At 40.8% G+C, this 15771-nt stretch overlaps 1 protein-coding gene across 1 annotated transcript in view; it reads left to right on the top strand.

Annotated features, from left to right (window-relative positions):
- Nucleotides 1-15771, top strand: part of LOC117810657 (protein kinase C-binding protein NELL1-like) — a 459515-nt gene that overhangs the window by 183556 nt on the left and 260188 nt on the right. Inside the window, exons 11-12 of the mRNA XM_034680585.1 lie at nt 2329-2428; nt 9404-9532. Of these exons, the coding sequence (XP_034536476.1) occupies nt 2329-2428; nt 9404-9532 (229 nt within the window). The remainder of the gene's footprint in view (nt 1-2328; nt 2429-9403; nt 9533-15771) is intronic.

Below are 15771 nucleotides of genomic sequence, written 5' to 3'. Positions count from 1 at the left end.
ATATATGTTCATTCATAGTTTTGATGTCTTCAGTATTAATCTACAGTGTGGAAAATACTTAAAATAAATAAAAAACATTGCATGAGAAGGTTGACTGGTAGTGTAAATTGGGATGTAACAGGCTGTGAAAGTTTAAATTCAAACCTCTAATAAATGGAGTGATGTGGTTGAGCAATGGCAAGCATGTGCAACATTGTATTTTTGCTTTTATCCAAAGCCTCAGCTTATCACAGCTGCCACTGAGATTCACACTTTTCCCAACTAATTACAGAAACCAATGATGTCAGATTATTTATGTATTTATTATTTAATGCATTGGTTATTTGAAGAAGAAAAACATCCTTCTGACACATCATTATCTTGTTAAGTTCTTATGGATGTTTTGACTTTATCTGTGTGTGGTTTGGTTCTGAAGACGTAGCGTACTGTGGCTTTATGGAAGCATTGTAGTCATATAGAGCGTCTTTGTGCTGATAATGGTTGCATTGATAAGAGTTTTCTTTGTAGGCCTTCAAACCGACATAATGAGCCGACAGCGGCTGGGAAAAGGAAAACTCTGTTCATGCTTGTTTTGTATTTGTCTTTATAATGAACTATGGATTCCTCCCTGCAAGCAGCATCTTTGATAGAAGACACAGCCTTTCAGGATGATAAGACAGATTAATTTATGACAGGAATTTTAGTTCACAGTTCTTAATGAGTAAATCATTTAGCCAAAAAAGTCTGGCAGTACAAAGCGACTGAACTATTAAAAGATGAAACATGGATAGTTTATACTTTCCTAGAAAAACACGACTTTGAAGTCAATTGTGAAGGAGAGATCTTTGAGGTTTGAGCTGATACTTCAGACCTGAGAGGCATCTGGGACCGCCGAGATCTGAGGGAGCAGCCGGGCCGCTGCTGCAGTGTGTGTGCTGTTTGTTCTGAAGGCCCAGGAGAAGACGACAAAGAGTACTATCTGCCTTTGTGTCTATTCTACTTTGGTGGCTCTTATCTGTCCCTTACCTGCTATCTGTATTCATGCCCTCTGCGGGGGTGCGAGCAGGATGTACAACCTTTACGTTCCACCTTCCCTGTTGTCATGGCAGCCTCATCCACTCAGGAGAACCTTAAAATATCCTCTCGTTTTTGAGCTTCTAAAAATATCCTTTGATCAGATGGTGTGGTTTGTACGTGATGAAGTTATTGTTTATCAGATATGCTCATTAAAATCAACAGAGCAATGAAAGAAGTGGGTTCATAACTGATGGGAACGCTTAGATAGATCAGATACGTGCCGTTTGTCCTCCAGTCAGATCTTCATTCTCTGGTTGAGACTGATTTCTGTCACGTGTGAAGAAAGAATGGGGAGGACCCAGGTGAAGAGTCAAAATAAAAAGGTTTTAATAAACCTAAACTGAGATAAAACAAAAACTTACTGCAAACAACAAGAACTCAGGAAACACTGGACACACTAGAATGCAGAAGAAGAAGAAGAAGAAGAAGAAGAAGAAGAAGAAGAAGAAGAAGAAGAAGAAGAAGAAGAAGAAGAAGAAGAAGAAGAAGAAGAAGAAGAAGAAGAAGAAGAAGAAGAAGAAGAACAAGAAGAAGAACAAGAACAAGAACAAGAAGAAGAACAAGAACAAGAAGAACAAAAGTACTTAATTAATCCCCATGGGTGAAATTCAGTGCACACATAGTTTGATATACATACAATTTATGCACAAACATGCTATGGACATTCACTTAGGGAGAGATGTCAGAGTGAGGATGCATCGGCAGTGCCGAGGCAAGTGAACCAGCATCTCTCCAGCCACCAGTCCACTTGCAAAACTTCATCCATACTGGGACTGGAACCGGCAACCCTTTGGTTCCTAAGTGAAGTCCCTATGGACTAAGCTCCTGCCACCCCAAACACAGACACACAGAAACACAGAGACTAATTAGATACACTGGATAACGAGTAAGGACACACAGGTGAGGAAAACAAGACACAGGTGAAGACAATCACAAGGCAGGAAAACACAGGTGAAACTAAACTTAACATACCAGAGTAGTCTACAGGATAAAACACTGAAAACCAACTCAAGACCAGAGGAAATCACACAGGGAGTGACATGAAAAAATACTAAACACACAAGGAGACAAAAAAGGTAACAAATAAAACACAGGACATGAATCACTGAAGCACAACACTGGGAAGACACAAGGATAACTATGAAATGAAACCAGAAATCAAAGTGACAAATAAAATACAAAGCAAAAGTAACCCATGACTGATGAAGTGTTTTCACATGTTTTCCCTCAGCAGTGAGGTTGTAACATTGTCCCTCTCTCCTGTCCTCACAGAACGGCCTGATGGTGAAAGTCACAGAAACTTGTCCGGAGCTCAACTGCACTGTCAGTGATCAGATCCTACCAGATGGCAGATGCTGCAATGTTTGCAGAGGTATGTCTTTGTTCTTCCTGCACTCTTTTCAGCTGCATGAATCACTGTTGGACGAGCACGCGCCGATCCCTTGCTGCCGAAGGGAGTAAACACAGCCAGTCTGCCGGGTGCTGATTCAGGCTGCAATAATTCTGTTTCTCTCCTGTTTCTCCTGCTATGAATGCTTCTTGGCCGAGATACTTATCAGAGCAGATTGGCCTGTCTACTATTGAGCACCTGCTATGCCAATTTGCCTGTACCCCGCTGCTTTGGCAGGGAGGTACCACAGGGTAAATAGCCACCGGTAATTCAGTAAATACATTGAATAAACAAACTGTAGGAGGCTGTCAGCTATAGAGCCATAATGAAAGAAACGCAAGAAAGGTTCTGAGTGGAGGAAATTGCACTCTTGTTTGGGTGAGATAAGCAGCAGAGGAGAGGAAGATGAACAGTGGTAATAGAGAAGGAAAGGAGGACACAGGAATGAGAAGGAGAGGGGGGCGACAAGATAAAAACGGTAAAGGGTGTAAAAGGACAATAAAGAAGGTGGAAGGAAATATTAAGGCTCTAAAACTGCTCTGTTAAAAAGAAAGGAAAAGGAAAGTTTGAAGAAGAGGGTTGAGAGTGTAAAGCACAGCGTGAGAGGAGAGGAGGGGAACAAGGGGAATAGAGGAGGAGGAGGAGGAGGAGGAGGGGGGAATTTAAAGTCTCAGGTCGGAAATGTTAAAAATAGAGGAAAACAGAGGGAGAAAAGGAATGTGAGAAAAGATAAAGAGCAGCACATAAAAGGCGAGGGGAGGGAAGTGAAAGGAGAAGGAACATGTGAGAAGAAAGGCAGGAAGAAGAAGAAGACTGAGGGAAAAGTAAGGGAATATAGTCTTAGACCTGCTGGGTTAAAAATAAAGGAAAGGTAAAGTAGGAAGGAAGAGATAAGAGTTGAGAGGACGATGAAAGGAAAGGGAAAGAGAGAGGATAAGGCTCAGACTTTATGAGAAGGGTGGAGGAGAGATGAGAGGAAGAAGAAGATGGGGGCTCCACCCTGATGTAAAATATCAAAATGGGTCCCACCACTTCACAACCATGAATGTTCTGATACTTTTCAGGGCCCCTGTAAGACGTGTCCTTAGAATCCTCCCAACATTCATCCTACATACAACAGGATATCAGAGTGAAGATAGAATGCATGACGAGACGGTCGTCTCATAACAGGCATCACTGCTGCATGAAAGATGCTACCTTTACGTAGGAAGCCTCCAAACACAGTCACAAACATCAATGGATGAACAAAGCAGCAACCTCCGGTCTCAAGATATGAAGCCCATGCAAGTGTTATAAACTGCAATTCATCGAGCATCCACTAGAGGCTGGCTGCAGAAACACCAGAAACCACATACACACCCATTCAAAGAAGATGATCTTTACAGCAGTAATCAACATGTTTACAGCCTGGTTCAAAAAACAGCTTTGGTCTACGTAGTTAATTTCTCTATCGGCACACACTGACAGGCGGGAACACATAGCTGTTGGCTAGAAGGCTCAAACCCCGCCTCTTTACCTCACACTAAGTTGGGATGAGCTCAGCATTTCCAATATGGCTCCCGTCAACATTTGGCTTCAAAAATGCGCTCAGGAACAGATGGGTGGCATCACGAATACTACGTCAATTAAGTATACAGTCTATGGCAGGGGTTCCCAAAGTGTGGGTCGGGGGGTTCACAAGACACAAAAGGGGGGTCGTGAGGTGTCCTCCAGAATGTTTTTTTTTTGTTTTTTTTTAAGTTATCTCAAAATAGTACATTTATTTCTTTATTTTATCTTTATTTTACCAGGTCAAAAATGTAAAGAATATAGACAAAAATAGAAGCTACATTTGAAATAAAACCTTGAAAATAGAAAATGTAATGAGTTTTCTGCCTTTCTTATTGTCAGATGACTCCTAAGTTTAGGGTTAGTGAACACTTAATTATCAAAAGCATCAGTAGCAGCAGGTTAATTCATAACGGCACAGAAAACACAGACATATTCTCACATAGGAAGGCTAATTTTCTCCAGACCAGCTAAATGAAGCCACATTAAATCACTTTGAGGGACAGTGGGGTTCGTGAATCTTTAGCACCTATATTGTGGGGGTCCCGGGCTGAAAAGTTTGGGAACCCTTGGTCTATGGGATGAACACATGAACTGATATCATGAGTATGGTCCATCAATGGTCAGATTGTGTGGGAGCTGGGATCATTTTAGCATGGCACCTGATGCAGCAACTTCTGCCATCATTATTACATCTTGTAACATTTTGCATCATTGCATCCTGCACATATCATGTACTGTATGCAGTGATTTAAGTGGGCTGCTATAGTGCACTGTAACACCCCTTTCAAATTTAGCATATGGGACTTTATAAGCGTACCAGGACTTCTTTCCAGCTCCAGTTTCTCTGAGTGATTTTAGTAGGAAGCTCCTGCAAGGAGTTTTAGCTGCTTTTGAAACCGACTGAAATTAAAACCGACGCCTCTTTATGGCCTTCAAAAGCAAACAAGACCACCAGGAGGGAGATTTATGCTTTATGTTTAGTTATTTTTAAAGTCAAAATAGCTGCCGGGGCGTAGATGTCAGACACTGTGAGTAACTGAACGCTTCAAAAACAACCTTTTAGTATATTTTATGCTGCAAATATCTGCAGTGAATGCAATTTTTCACCTTCAAAAGACAGAAAGATGAGATCTTTTTATAAAAACAGAAATCACTAAGACATGTTCAGGATAAAATCATGAAGAGTTAAGATTAAGGAGCGCCAGGAAGGAGCTTTAAATACTTTTCAACAGTCACAGCAGAACATAGTCAGAGCTTTCCACGGTGTCATCACAGCTTCTGAGGCCAGATTACCTTTTGTTGTCAGTTAGATACAGGGGACAAAAAGTAGACCCTGAGCAAGGTGATCTACTGGTGTGCAACAGAAATATCTGATCATGTCAGGGTGCTGTTTGTGGAAACAACCTGAAATGAAGTCTGAAGTTTAATGGTGGTAAGGAAGACAAAGATATGTGTGATGCGAGCTGTGTTGGTGATATCTAGTAAACATCTCTTCATCATTTGTGGATGTAATGTGGAATTCCTGAGGCAGGTGAAAATGGAATCACAGCAGTCGAGGATGGAAGATAAGGCACAGACGAGACAAGAGGGAAGAGATAAAGGGGAGGAAAAGAAATATGTAGAAGAAGAAAGAGGGAGCTCAGGGGGAGGTGTAGTCAAGAGGAGAGTTTATACAATAAAAGCTCAGAGAGGTGACAGACACGACTAGTCTAACAATCTCCAGACCTCTTTATTGTTTCCACTCTGTACTTTGCTGCTTCTTTGAAATGTACTTGTGCCTTACTGTTAAGCCCTTCAAAGTCACAGTGCTCCTTTCATTTGGAGAATTACACAATTGTCACAGCATGTTTATGCACTTCTCTTTTCCTGAAATAAAGAAGAAGAATTCCAGAGCGAGGAACCAAAGTGTGCATTCCATCCGTCAAATATTCTGCAAGAAATAAACCCAGCCATGGTTTATTTTTCTCCTCACAGGTGTGTTTGCGGTCTGCTCCTCCACAAGCACACCCGGACACACGTGTTGTAACTCGCTCAATCAGACCTTCTACCCGTACAGAGCGCTCTCTGCATGGTGCTGCTGTGGATGGTGAAAGAAAAATGCAGAGGCAGCTCTTTCCTCAGTAATGGCTCCCCAGGCTCTCTGCCTCTCAGGGCTTTTATGTGCAGCTGGCCCGTCTTTCATTACAGGCTATGATGGGCTACATCAGCTCACACTTACAGAGCAGAAGACTCATCTCTCTACCTGCCTGCTTCCATTTCTGACGGACCGATTCAAAAACGTTGGTCTATGTGTCCTCTCACTTTTCTGAAAGGAGACATTTTCTGGCTGGTTTGGTTCAAATTTGGCAAAGATTGGCATTGGACTGGAATGTTCCCTCTGCAATGCTTCAATGCAATGTAGGGATGCTAAGACGGGTGTATAGTGAGTTGCAGTAGTCAAGATGGGAGGAAATAAAAGCGTGCATGAGTTTTTCTACGGTGGTTGATAAATTAATGGACTTTACCTTTGAAATATTTCTGAGCTGATAAAAACAGGATTCGAATACTTCCTTCATCTGTGGCTCAAAACTCAAATCCTGGTCCAAAATGACTCCAAGGTTCCTTTCTGATGTTTTTACATGGATAGCTAAATGATCTAGATTGGTCTTGATTAGGGTTATTTTTGCTGCTGGGCCAATTAGAATCATTTCTGATTTATTGTCATTGAGTTGAAGGAAGTTGTCTGCCATCCATGATTTTATTTCTTCAAGACACTTGTGAAGGATTGTGATATTTGACCGGTCATTGGCTCTGATGGGGAGGTAAAGTTGCGTGTCGTCAGCACTAGTGATGTGCGGGCGATACTGAAATATTTATACTTCGGATACCAGATCTTTATGCTCTAAAATCGATTCTCAAATCGAATATGGATACTTTTGATACTTCAATAATTTGAGGTGATGTATATCATTAACAGGAACACAGTGGAAAGTAACTAAACCATTGAGATCTTGTCTAAATGATACATGGTTGGTTGGAACTACTAGTTCTAGTTCTTAATAATTAAACAATCATTTATTTTAATGGTTTTATTGTTTTACTTATTTTCTTTTTTGGGGGTGTTTTAAAGGTTACATATAATGCAAAATCGACTTTTTAATGGTTCTCTACCTGAAATATGTTTCCCTGGCATGTCTACAAACCCCCTGAGAATGAAAAAAATCCATTCTGCCCCTGTTCTGATTTCTCCACCTTTCTGTAAATGTGTGCTGAAATGAGCCGTTTCAGTTTTCAGTGTTTTTCATACGTCACAACGCCATCCGGTCTCTAACAGGAAGTCAGAGCTCGGAGCTTGTTCAGCCCATAGACTGTATAAAATAATACTGAACTCTTCCTTCCTAACAAGGAGCTTAGGAGGGAGGCATGCTAGTTGTAGGCTGTCTTAATAAACACAAAGGTCAGTTTTACTCCCCACGGTTTTACAGGGGCACTGGCCCCTGTTGGCCCCTCCCCCCTTCCATCAGAGCTCCTCCAAAACGACGCCCCCACTCACATTCATGAGCGCCGCCGATTCGCGACCATATGATGGTGACTGATTCCAAACCGGTCCTCAGCACATCGTCTGTGTTTTGCACTACGTCAACTCATGTCTCACTCAGCGGTAAGAAAACACCAAAACATTCTCATAGTGAAAGTTAAAAACACAAACAAACGTGAAATGTACGCTTTGCAGGAGGCGGGCAGAACGGCAGGACGGGATTTGATTGGTTTCATAATTTGGCTCCTGATGGCAGGGATTGGTTGGTGCTTTCCCAGGTTTACTTTAAGAACACATTATGTATTGATTGCCATTGGGACATAAAGATAACTTTAACCAGTATAACAAAAAAGCGTATCTAAATCTGACTACCATCCCCAGCTTTAAACAATCTGACACAAAGTATTATTTAAAGATGATTTTATTGATTGAAAAACAAAAATGTCTGCTTCCACCACAGGGAGGTTTATTGACTCCACTATTGCTGCTGTTTCAAATATTATCTTGACAACAATGATCAACTAAAATTCTGCTGCTCTACGCTCACGTCATGTTGCATTGCTCTGCCTGTTTCTAGGTCTGTTCAGTCACTTGCAGTAGCACTCCTTTATTCCGCTGTTGCTAATGCCCCCCTGGAGAAAGGAAATGAATTGAATGGATGACGCCAGGCTAGTAATTCTTCTGCATCCAGCTTGGAATCAGAAGTTACAGTGGATTTACTGCCCAAAGAAAGGGTCAAAATAAAATCTAAATGTCCTCCAAAAACCTTTTTGGATCCATTTGTCCAATATGTCACACACCCTTTAACTTTTGCTGCTCTACAAGGCTGACTGCTGCAGACCTAGCCAGAAGGAGATATTTAGTGCTGTATTTGTGAGGCAGCAATGGTTACACACTGTCATAACCCTGCTTGTGGGCCATGACAAAAGACCAGAAAAATAAATAAACTGAAAGGTAGCAATGGTTGTGAGGTATGTGAGGTATGTAGCATCAGCAGTATGCATGTCCGGTGTGTGAATATGGTGTAGTAGAGACACTGAGGAGTGCACGTACACATAGTTAACTCAAACACAATGGTGCAGAAGCTGATCAAGCAGAGAGAGAGAAAGACAGAGGCTGCAGGAAGCTGGCTTTTATATGTGGTGACACCTGCTGCCATTCAACTCTACTGGAAATAACCAAGGCCACTGTACATCAACCTACAGGAAGGGGCTGTCACAATACATTCCAACATATCGCCTCTATTTTTGACCACAACAGTACCAGAAAAAGAGAGGAAAAAAACAAGAGTGACTCAGTGATGTTTCCTCATCAGGAGCGTTAGAATGAGGAAAACATTGCAATCTGCATGCATGTTTTTATGCACAACCAAGTTTTTCATAATTTAACAGACTACAAACCTACTGATTTATTTCTAACTATCAGTGCATCGCTTTTCTATTTGTCACAGAAACAGATGCTGGATTTATCTCTTTCCTTTTTCTGTTTGAGCATTAAATGCCTGTGCTTGGAGGATTTCAACAAAACATGGCACACAGGCTTCAAAGAAACACCTAACCCATCATGAACTCTTGAAGTAGTTATTGTGCATTGTTTCTAAAAGCACAATTTACTGAAACAATAAAGCAGCAGACCAGACCTTAATGACAGCGTCTTAGCTCTATTCACATTAGCAGCATGTTTAAGTGTTTATGTCATGTGCTTGTACATGCTTTCATGAAACATAAAACTTTTTACTGCACAAACTTTACTGCAGCCATATACTTTGCTATTGTGCATTAGCCAAACAGTGTTGCATATTGTGGTTTGTACTGCTTTTCTCTCTGTTTGCAGTCAACTTTTTTTAAAGACCAAAGTAAGTTGTGGCTTTCTTTGTCCCTCTCTTTCAGGTTATGATTTCTGCGCAGAGGGAGTCATTTGTGGAGAAAACTCTGAGTGTAAAAACCGGAATACTAAAGCGGAGTGTGAATGCAAGAGCGGCTACGCCTCCATCCACGGGGATTCTACCTACTGCGAAGGTAGGACTCTACTTCGGCTGGCTCAGGCTCGACTGGGCTCATATATCAGCCTGTGAATGTAAAAAGCTGTGTGTGTGTGTGTGTGTGTGTGTGTGTGTGATGGTTTGCATTACTTTCTTTTGCAGCTATATGAGCAGGCTGTGGGCTACAAAAGGCGGTTTGCAATGAGATGTTAACACAATGATTGAATGACTTTGTGATAATGGCTTCAGCTCTGAGTGGAGTGAAGAGTGCTGGAGTCAGTTGGAGCTTGAATCTTATTCTGGCGTTAGAATCTGACAAATCCTGGGGTTTGTGATTTTTGAGGAAATATCTGTTTAACTTTGATGTGCTGATTTGTCAGTTTTGTGAAACTTGGATGGACAGACTTCAGAGTGAGGTTCAGTTTAAGCTTTTTTAATTAACACTAGAGTGGCCGTAGGGGTCATTTGGACTGTTTTCACAATTATATGTACAGTCATGGCCAAAAGTTTTGAGAACGACACAAATATTACATTTTCCCAAAGTCTGCTGCTTCAGGGTTTTTAGGTGTTTTTGTCAGATGTTTCTATGGTATAATGAAATACAATTAGAAGCATTTCATAAGTATCAAAAGCTTTTATTGAGAATTACACAGAATTCATGCAATAAGTCAATATTTGCAGTGTTGACCCTTCTTTTTCAAGACCTCTGCAATTCTCCACTGGCATGCTGTCAATCAACTTCTGGACCAAATCCTGACTGATGGCAGTCCATTCTTGCATAATCAATGCTTGGAGTTTGTCAGAATTTGTGGGTTTTTGATTGTCCACCCGCCTCTTCAGGATTGACCACAAGTTCTCAATGGGATTAAGATCTGGGGAGTTTCCTGGCCAAGGGCCCAAAATCTTAATGTTTTGTTCCCCGAGCCATTTTGTTATGACTTTTGCTTTATGGCAAGGTGCTCCATCTTGCTGGAAAAGGCATTCTTCATCACCAAACTGTCCTTGGATGGTTGGGAGAAGTTGCTCTCGGAGGATGTTCTGGTACCATTCTTTATTCATGGCTGTGTTTTTAGGCAAGATTGTGAGAGAGCCCACTCCCTTGACCGAAAAGCAACCCCACACATGAATGGTCTCAGGATGCTTCACTGTTGGCAAGAGACAGGACTGATGGTAGCGCTCAACTCGTCTTCTCCGAACAAGCCTTCCTCCAGATGCCCCAAACAATCGGAAAGGGGATTCATCAGAGAAAATGACTTTACCCCAGTCCTCAGCAGTCCAGTCCCTGTACCTTCTGCAGAATATCAGTCTGTCCCTGATGTTTTTACTGGAGAGAAGTGGCTTCTTTGCTGCCCTCCTTGACACCAGGTCTTCCTCCAAAAGTCTTCGCCTCACTGTGCGTGCAGATGCACTCACACCTGCCTGCTGCCATTCCTGAGCAAGCTCTGCACTGGTGGTGGCCCGATCCCGCAGCTGTAACACCTTCAGGAGACGGTCAGATGAGGAACAATGGTGTCATGCACCATCTTCCTTTTAAAGTGTCCAGTCACTCAATCATGACAGATTGATCGCCAGCCTTGTCCTCATCAACACCCACACCTGTGTTAATGTGTGTGACACCTGTGTGTCATTGAAATGATGTTAGCTGGTCCTTTTGTGGCAGGGCTGAAATGCAGTGGAAATGTGTTTTTGGTGATAAAGTTCATTTTCAAGGCAAAGAGGGACTTTGCAATTAATTGCAGTTGAGCTGATCACTCCTCATAACAGTCTGGAGTATATGCAAATTGCCATTATAAAAACTGAAACAGCAGACTTTGTGAAAATTAATAGTTGTGTCATTCTCAAAACTTTTGGCCATGACTGTAATGTAACTTTTTTTAACTAAAGATTACAGTGCTGCACGTTCCTGACTTTTCCTAAAGTTGTGTGTTTACGTATTTAAAATGTCATTTTTACAAATTACACAAAAGGCACTTATATAATCATGTTTACCTACTTCGGCCACAGGCAGTCATAATGACTGCCGGGATTAGATTGACACATTTTTGCTCCCAGCATATGCCTCTTGGTTGGTTGGCAACTAGCATTGTCTCTATAAAACTTAGAAACTGGCCATGAGTTAGTGTAGAGAGCAATTTGAAAGGTTTTGATTGAAACTGACAAAATTAGAAAACTCTGTTTTGGTAATCATGGCAAAAAAAGAAGCTCAAAGAGAGAGATGACTGCTGAGGAAGACTGACAGATTTAGTAGGAATGGGACAGCGCAGACCGGCGATTTATCTGAATAAGAAGCGAATGAAAGTGACTCATTTTGGGAAGTTTAATCATATATATAGATATGCAGTATATACTCAAACAATAACACATCACTCTCCATATTGGGTATTTATCATAATAGAAAATACAATTTGGAATCTGGCAGTCAAAATGACCTCTTGTGGCCTTTCTAGTAAGAATTGAATTATGGCCCTTCTAGTGTTAAAGACATTGGGTCCTTTGGTTGAAATGGCATTTCTAATGCGGAGTTAATGTATTTAACTTATTGCAAGCCCAGGATATCATTAAAGCAAAGGGCTTTAAAGATTGTATCTCTCCCTGTTAGCTTGATTAAATAAAACCCTGAAGACAAACAGAAGGCTTCCAAAAATTATCAAATAAATACATCACCATTTAGCATCCTCTATAGTCATATCACAGCAACTCTGATGCAAGGGGATACATCTTTTCTTATCTATGCTTGCAATAGCAAAAAAAAATCATAAGGCATTAATTAATACAGTCTAATATCTGCAGTGACTGATCAACGATTCACAGCAAAGACTTCATATTCACTGTGCATCATTCAGAAGTAAAATAAAATGTGGAGCCAGAGAGCAACAAAGTCACATTTTAATGTCAACGGAATCCTGAATCATGACAGGATTGTGTTTCTCAAGCTTGAGTTGGAATGTCTTTGTGATACTGTAGTTTCTGCTCATATCATACAGAGATTTAAACTTCAGTTATAGTTGTGTTTTCTTGTTGAAACCACGTCTGTTGACTTGGAAGTGTGCATTTCCCCATTTTCTACACCACACACTTCCTTTTCAAGGCATTTATTCTAATCTTCAGAGAACCCATTTCTTCAAAGCAGTGCTGCCTCACTTTCCTAGAAAATCTCTAATCTGGGTGTCGAGGCATCATTTTGCAAATTTTCAGGGGATCACAGCCTCCCTGTAAAAAAAACCAAAACTCTGTTATCTCAGAGAGTGTCAGGGTGCTCTTAGTGCGCTGATTGTTGGACTTGGCTGAGATAAAACCCCCCAGCCTGTCTGTGCTGGAGGCCCAGAGAGCTTGAGACGGAGCTAATGGCCTTATTTGATTAAGAGGCTTGGGGGACGGCGGCTGGCGAATTGAAGGATTTGCTCGATGCTCGTTGCAGTTGTCTTTGGGACGGAGCCACAGCAGACTGGATTCAGTAAACACACTGAGAGCCGGGTAGCCACGAGGCCCTCCAGTCTGTCTGCCTCTGTTTGATCTGCATGGTTAAGAGGTTTACCCAGAGCTCCAATCCAATCCACGACAGTCCCACACCATATGAGTCAGGGCTGGGAAACACTGATTGTTAGATCAACTATGTAAATCGTGTATCCACGGCTCCACCGGCTATGACAGCATTATCCATGTTTAGGGTTTGCTCCCTGGAGGCGGCTCAAACTTCCATTGTAACTGGATTAGTTGGAATCATGCTGTACAGTAGGGTGATATTTGACATGTCAACACTCACCTCCAACTCAAATTGGCAAACAAATACTCCAACATGTTTTCCATAGCCGACCGCTACATCTCTTCCTATTTGATACGTCTCATAAAGAAAGCCCAGCAGCCTGATTTGGTATCACTGATGGCTTAATAGATGTTTTACAGCACAAATTAATTTCTCTTCTTGTATTTATAAACAGGATATTGTGTCTTGCTGGGACTCTAAGCTGTCATTAAATGTGGCCATTATTTCCTCATAAATATTTTAATGTGCTGCTGAATGATTGAAGAGGAGACTATTTTGCTGTTTAAGGAGGACCCAGAGAATTTAAGACGGCACAGTCTCAGCTTCCTGTAATGCACTGAGTCACCTTGTGCTGCCGTAATTAGTGTCTCAGTCTCTTAAAGTTGAATATTTAATGATTCTGAAAGGGATGCCGGCGTGGGATAAGGCCCCCAGTGTGTCAGAACTTTAGATAAATGTTGAACGTGTAGCCTCTCACCTGTTGTAAAAGATCACATTGGAGCTCAAGTCTGACTTTTGTCCATCCGTGGTGGTGCACTTCTGCAGTTTTATGTAAATAACTAATGCCAGCTGTTGGGGTCAAATTAAAACAAGACCTCTCCGCTCCTGCTTCCACCTGCTGCATGGGGGTTTATCTATGCCGTCGAAAACTACATATTTTCCATCTTATTACCAAATTACTTATCAAGTATAGCAATAATGTTATGTTTAAATGAAAAACAGGAACATGGAGCTCTGCAGGGGTGTTGAAAAGGTGTGAAAATGTGCTAATCAGGGTGGAAATCCAAGTGTATGTTTCATCAAATGATCCAAGGCACCCAGAGAGACGTTAATTAAAAGCCTTTATCTTTTTCAGGGCTGCAGAGTTGTAGAAATAACACCCAACTTTTATATAAAACATGGAAATGAATGTATTGAATCACAGCTGACTTTATGATGGAGTAAGATTATATGGTTGGAACTCCTTCTAAAGTAATAGTACATTTCAAGGTTTCTTAAAAAGAGCTGTCATGATTTACATTTAACTCAACATCTCCATTGGTGCTTAAGTGAAGTGTGAGCACTAGAGCCACAGTGATAATCGCCCCTTTTAAGAGCTTAATGCTCAAGTTTTCCTTTGTCATGTGTCTGCCGGTCTTTACCTCCTTTCATGTTCTTTCAGTGTCAGCAGATTCGTAGACATGTTACCTTGAGCAGGCTGACGTTACATGCACCAGTTTTGTTTCTGCAGGTTGATATAGATGAATACATTTGAATAGGGATGTCATGATATCGGATTATCACCTCACGATTATCATGGCCAAAATAATTCAAAATAACAATGTTACAGCAATTCTTATAGAAAACTTAGAACAGACAGAACAGCTGACCTCAATCCGGCTCTCTCTTGCTCCTTGGACGGTGTCTCACAAACAGCCAGGAGAAAAGAATACTGTCAAATCCAGTGTTATGATAACTTGGATTTTACAATAAAACATATAAATGTAATTTACATTTCCTGTCCCAAAGCGAGAAAACTAACTAACCCTTTCTATTCTGATAAAATCTGCAGGATGATGGAGGCAAAGGTGAGGGTACAGTCTGGTGTGCAGCAACTGTTGTTTAACATTTCCTGCAGAGTGGACTGTGCACAAACCACCATTTTTTTTTAACAAAATCCAAATAACTCACAACAACTTTTTTGGGTTGTGGGTAGAGTACCTCTCCTTCATCTGTCACCTCCTTTGACAAGATTTGTGCTGCAGCAGAATCAACACAGTGTTGTAAAGGCTAACTTGGCTAACTTGGCTGACAGTGTTGTAAAGGCTAACTTGCTAGCTGGTAACTGAGTCTTCTTCTGCTCCTCGTCTTCTCTCAACTCAACTCAACTTTATTTATATAGCACCTTTCATACATAGAAACATGTAGCCCAAAGTGCTTCACAGAGTAACAGACAGTGAGAAAACAACAGCGATGGTAGAATTATAGAAGGCATGAAAAAATAAGAAATACTTAAAAAAGAAAAGAAAATCAACACAGTAAAATTAATAAAATAAGTAAGAGTGGAAATAAAAGTTAAAAATAAGGTAGAGTTAACGAGATCAGGTGAACACAATAAATAAATAAGATAAATAAATAAATGTTAAAACAATGGTTTAGATAATAATGGTAAAAAATAATAAAAATGATAATGAAATAATAATAAAAATAATAATAATAATGATACTGATAATGCAGTCCAGGGCTAAAATAAATTACTCCACATTAAAAGCTAGATTAAAAAGGTAAGTCTTAAGTTTACTTTTAAAAACACCCAGAGAGCTCGCTGTTCTCATGTCCAGAGGCAAAGAGTTCCACAGCCTAGGGGCATAAAAACAGAAAGCCTTCTCTCAGTTTTATGGACAGAAAATTCCACTACCGCCCCCTTCTCTGAACTGCCTAGTTTCATGGTATTAACACGCTTCTTTTTTGACATGATATCAATATTTGAAGAGTTCATTTGCAAAAACAGATGACTCACTTTTTAAAAAAAT

Source organism: Notolabrus celidotus, chromosome 3 (assembly GCF_009762535.1).
Source record: "Notolabrus celidotus isolate fNotCel1 chromosome 3, fNotCel1.pri, whole genome shotgun sequence".
Classification (NCBI taxonomy): domain Eukaryota; kingdom Metazoa; phylum Chordata; class Actinopteri; order Labriformes; family Labridae; genus Notolabrus; species Notolabrus celidotus.
Note: the sequence above shows the minus strand (reverse complement) of the source record. Positions and strands in the feature narration are given on the sequence as shown.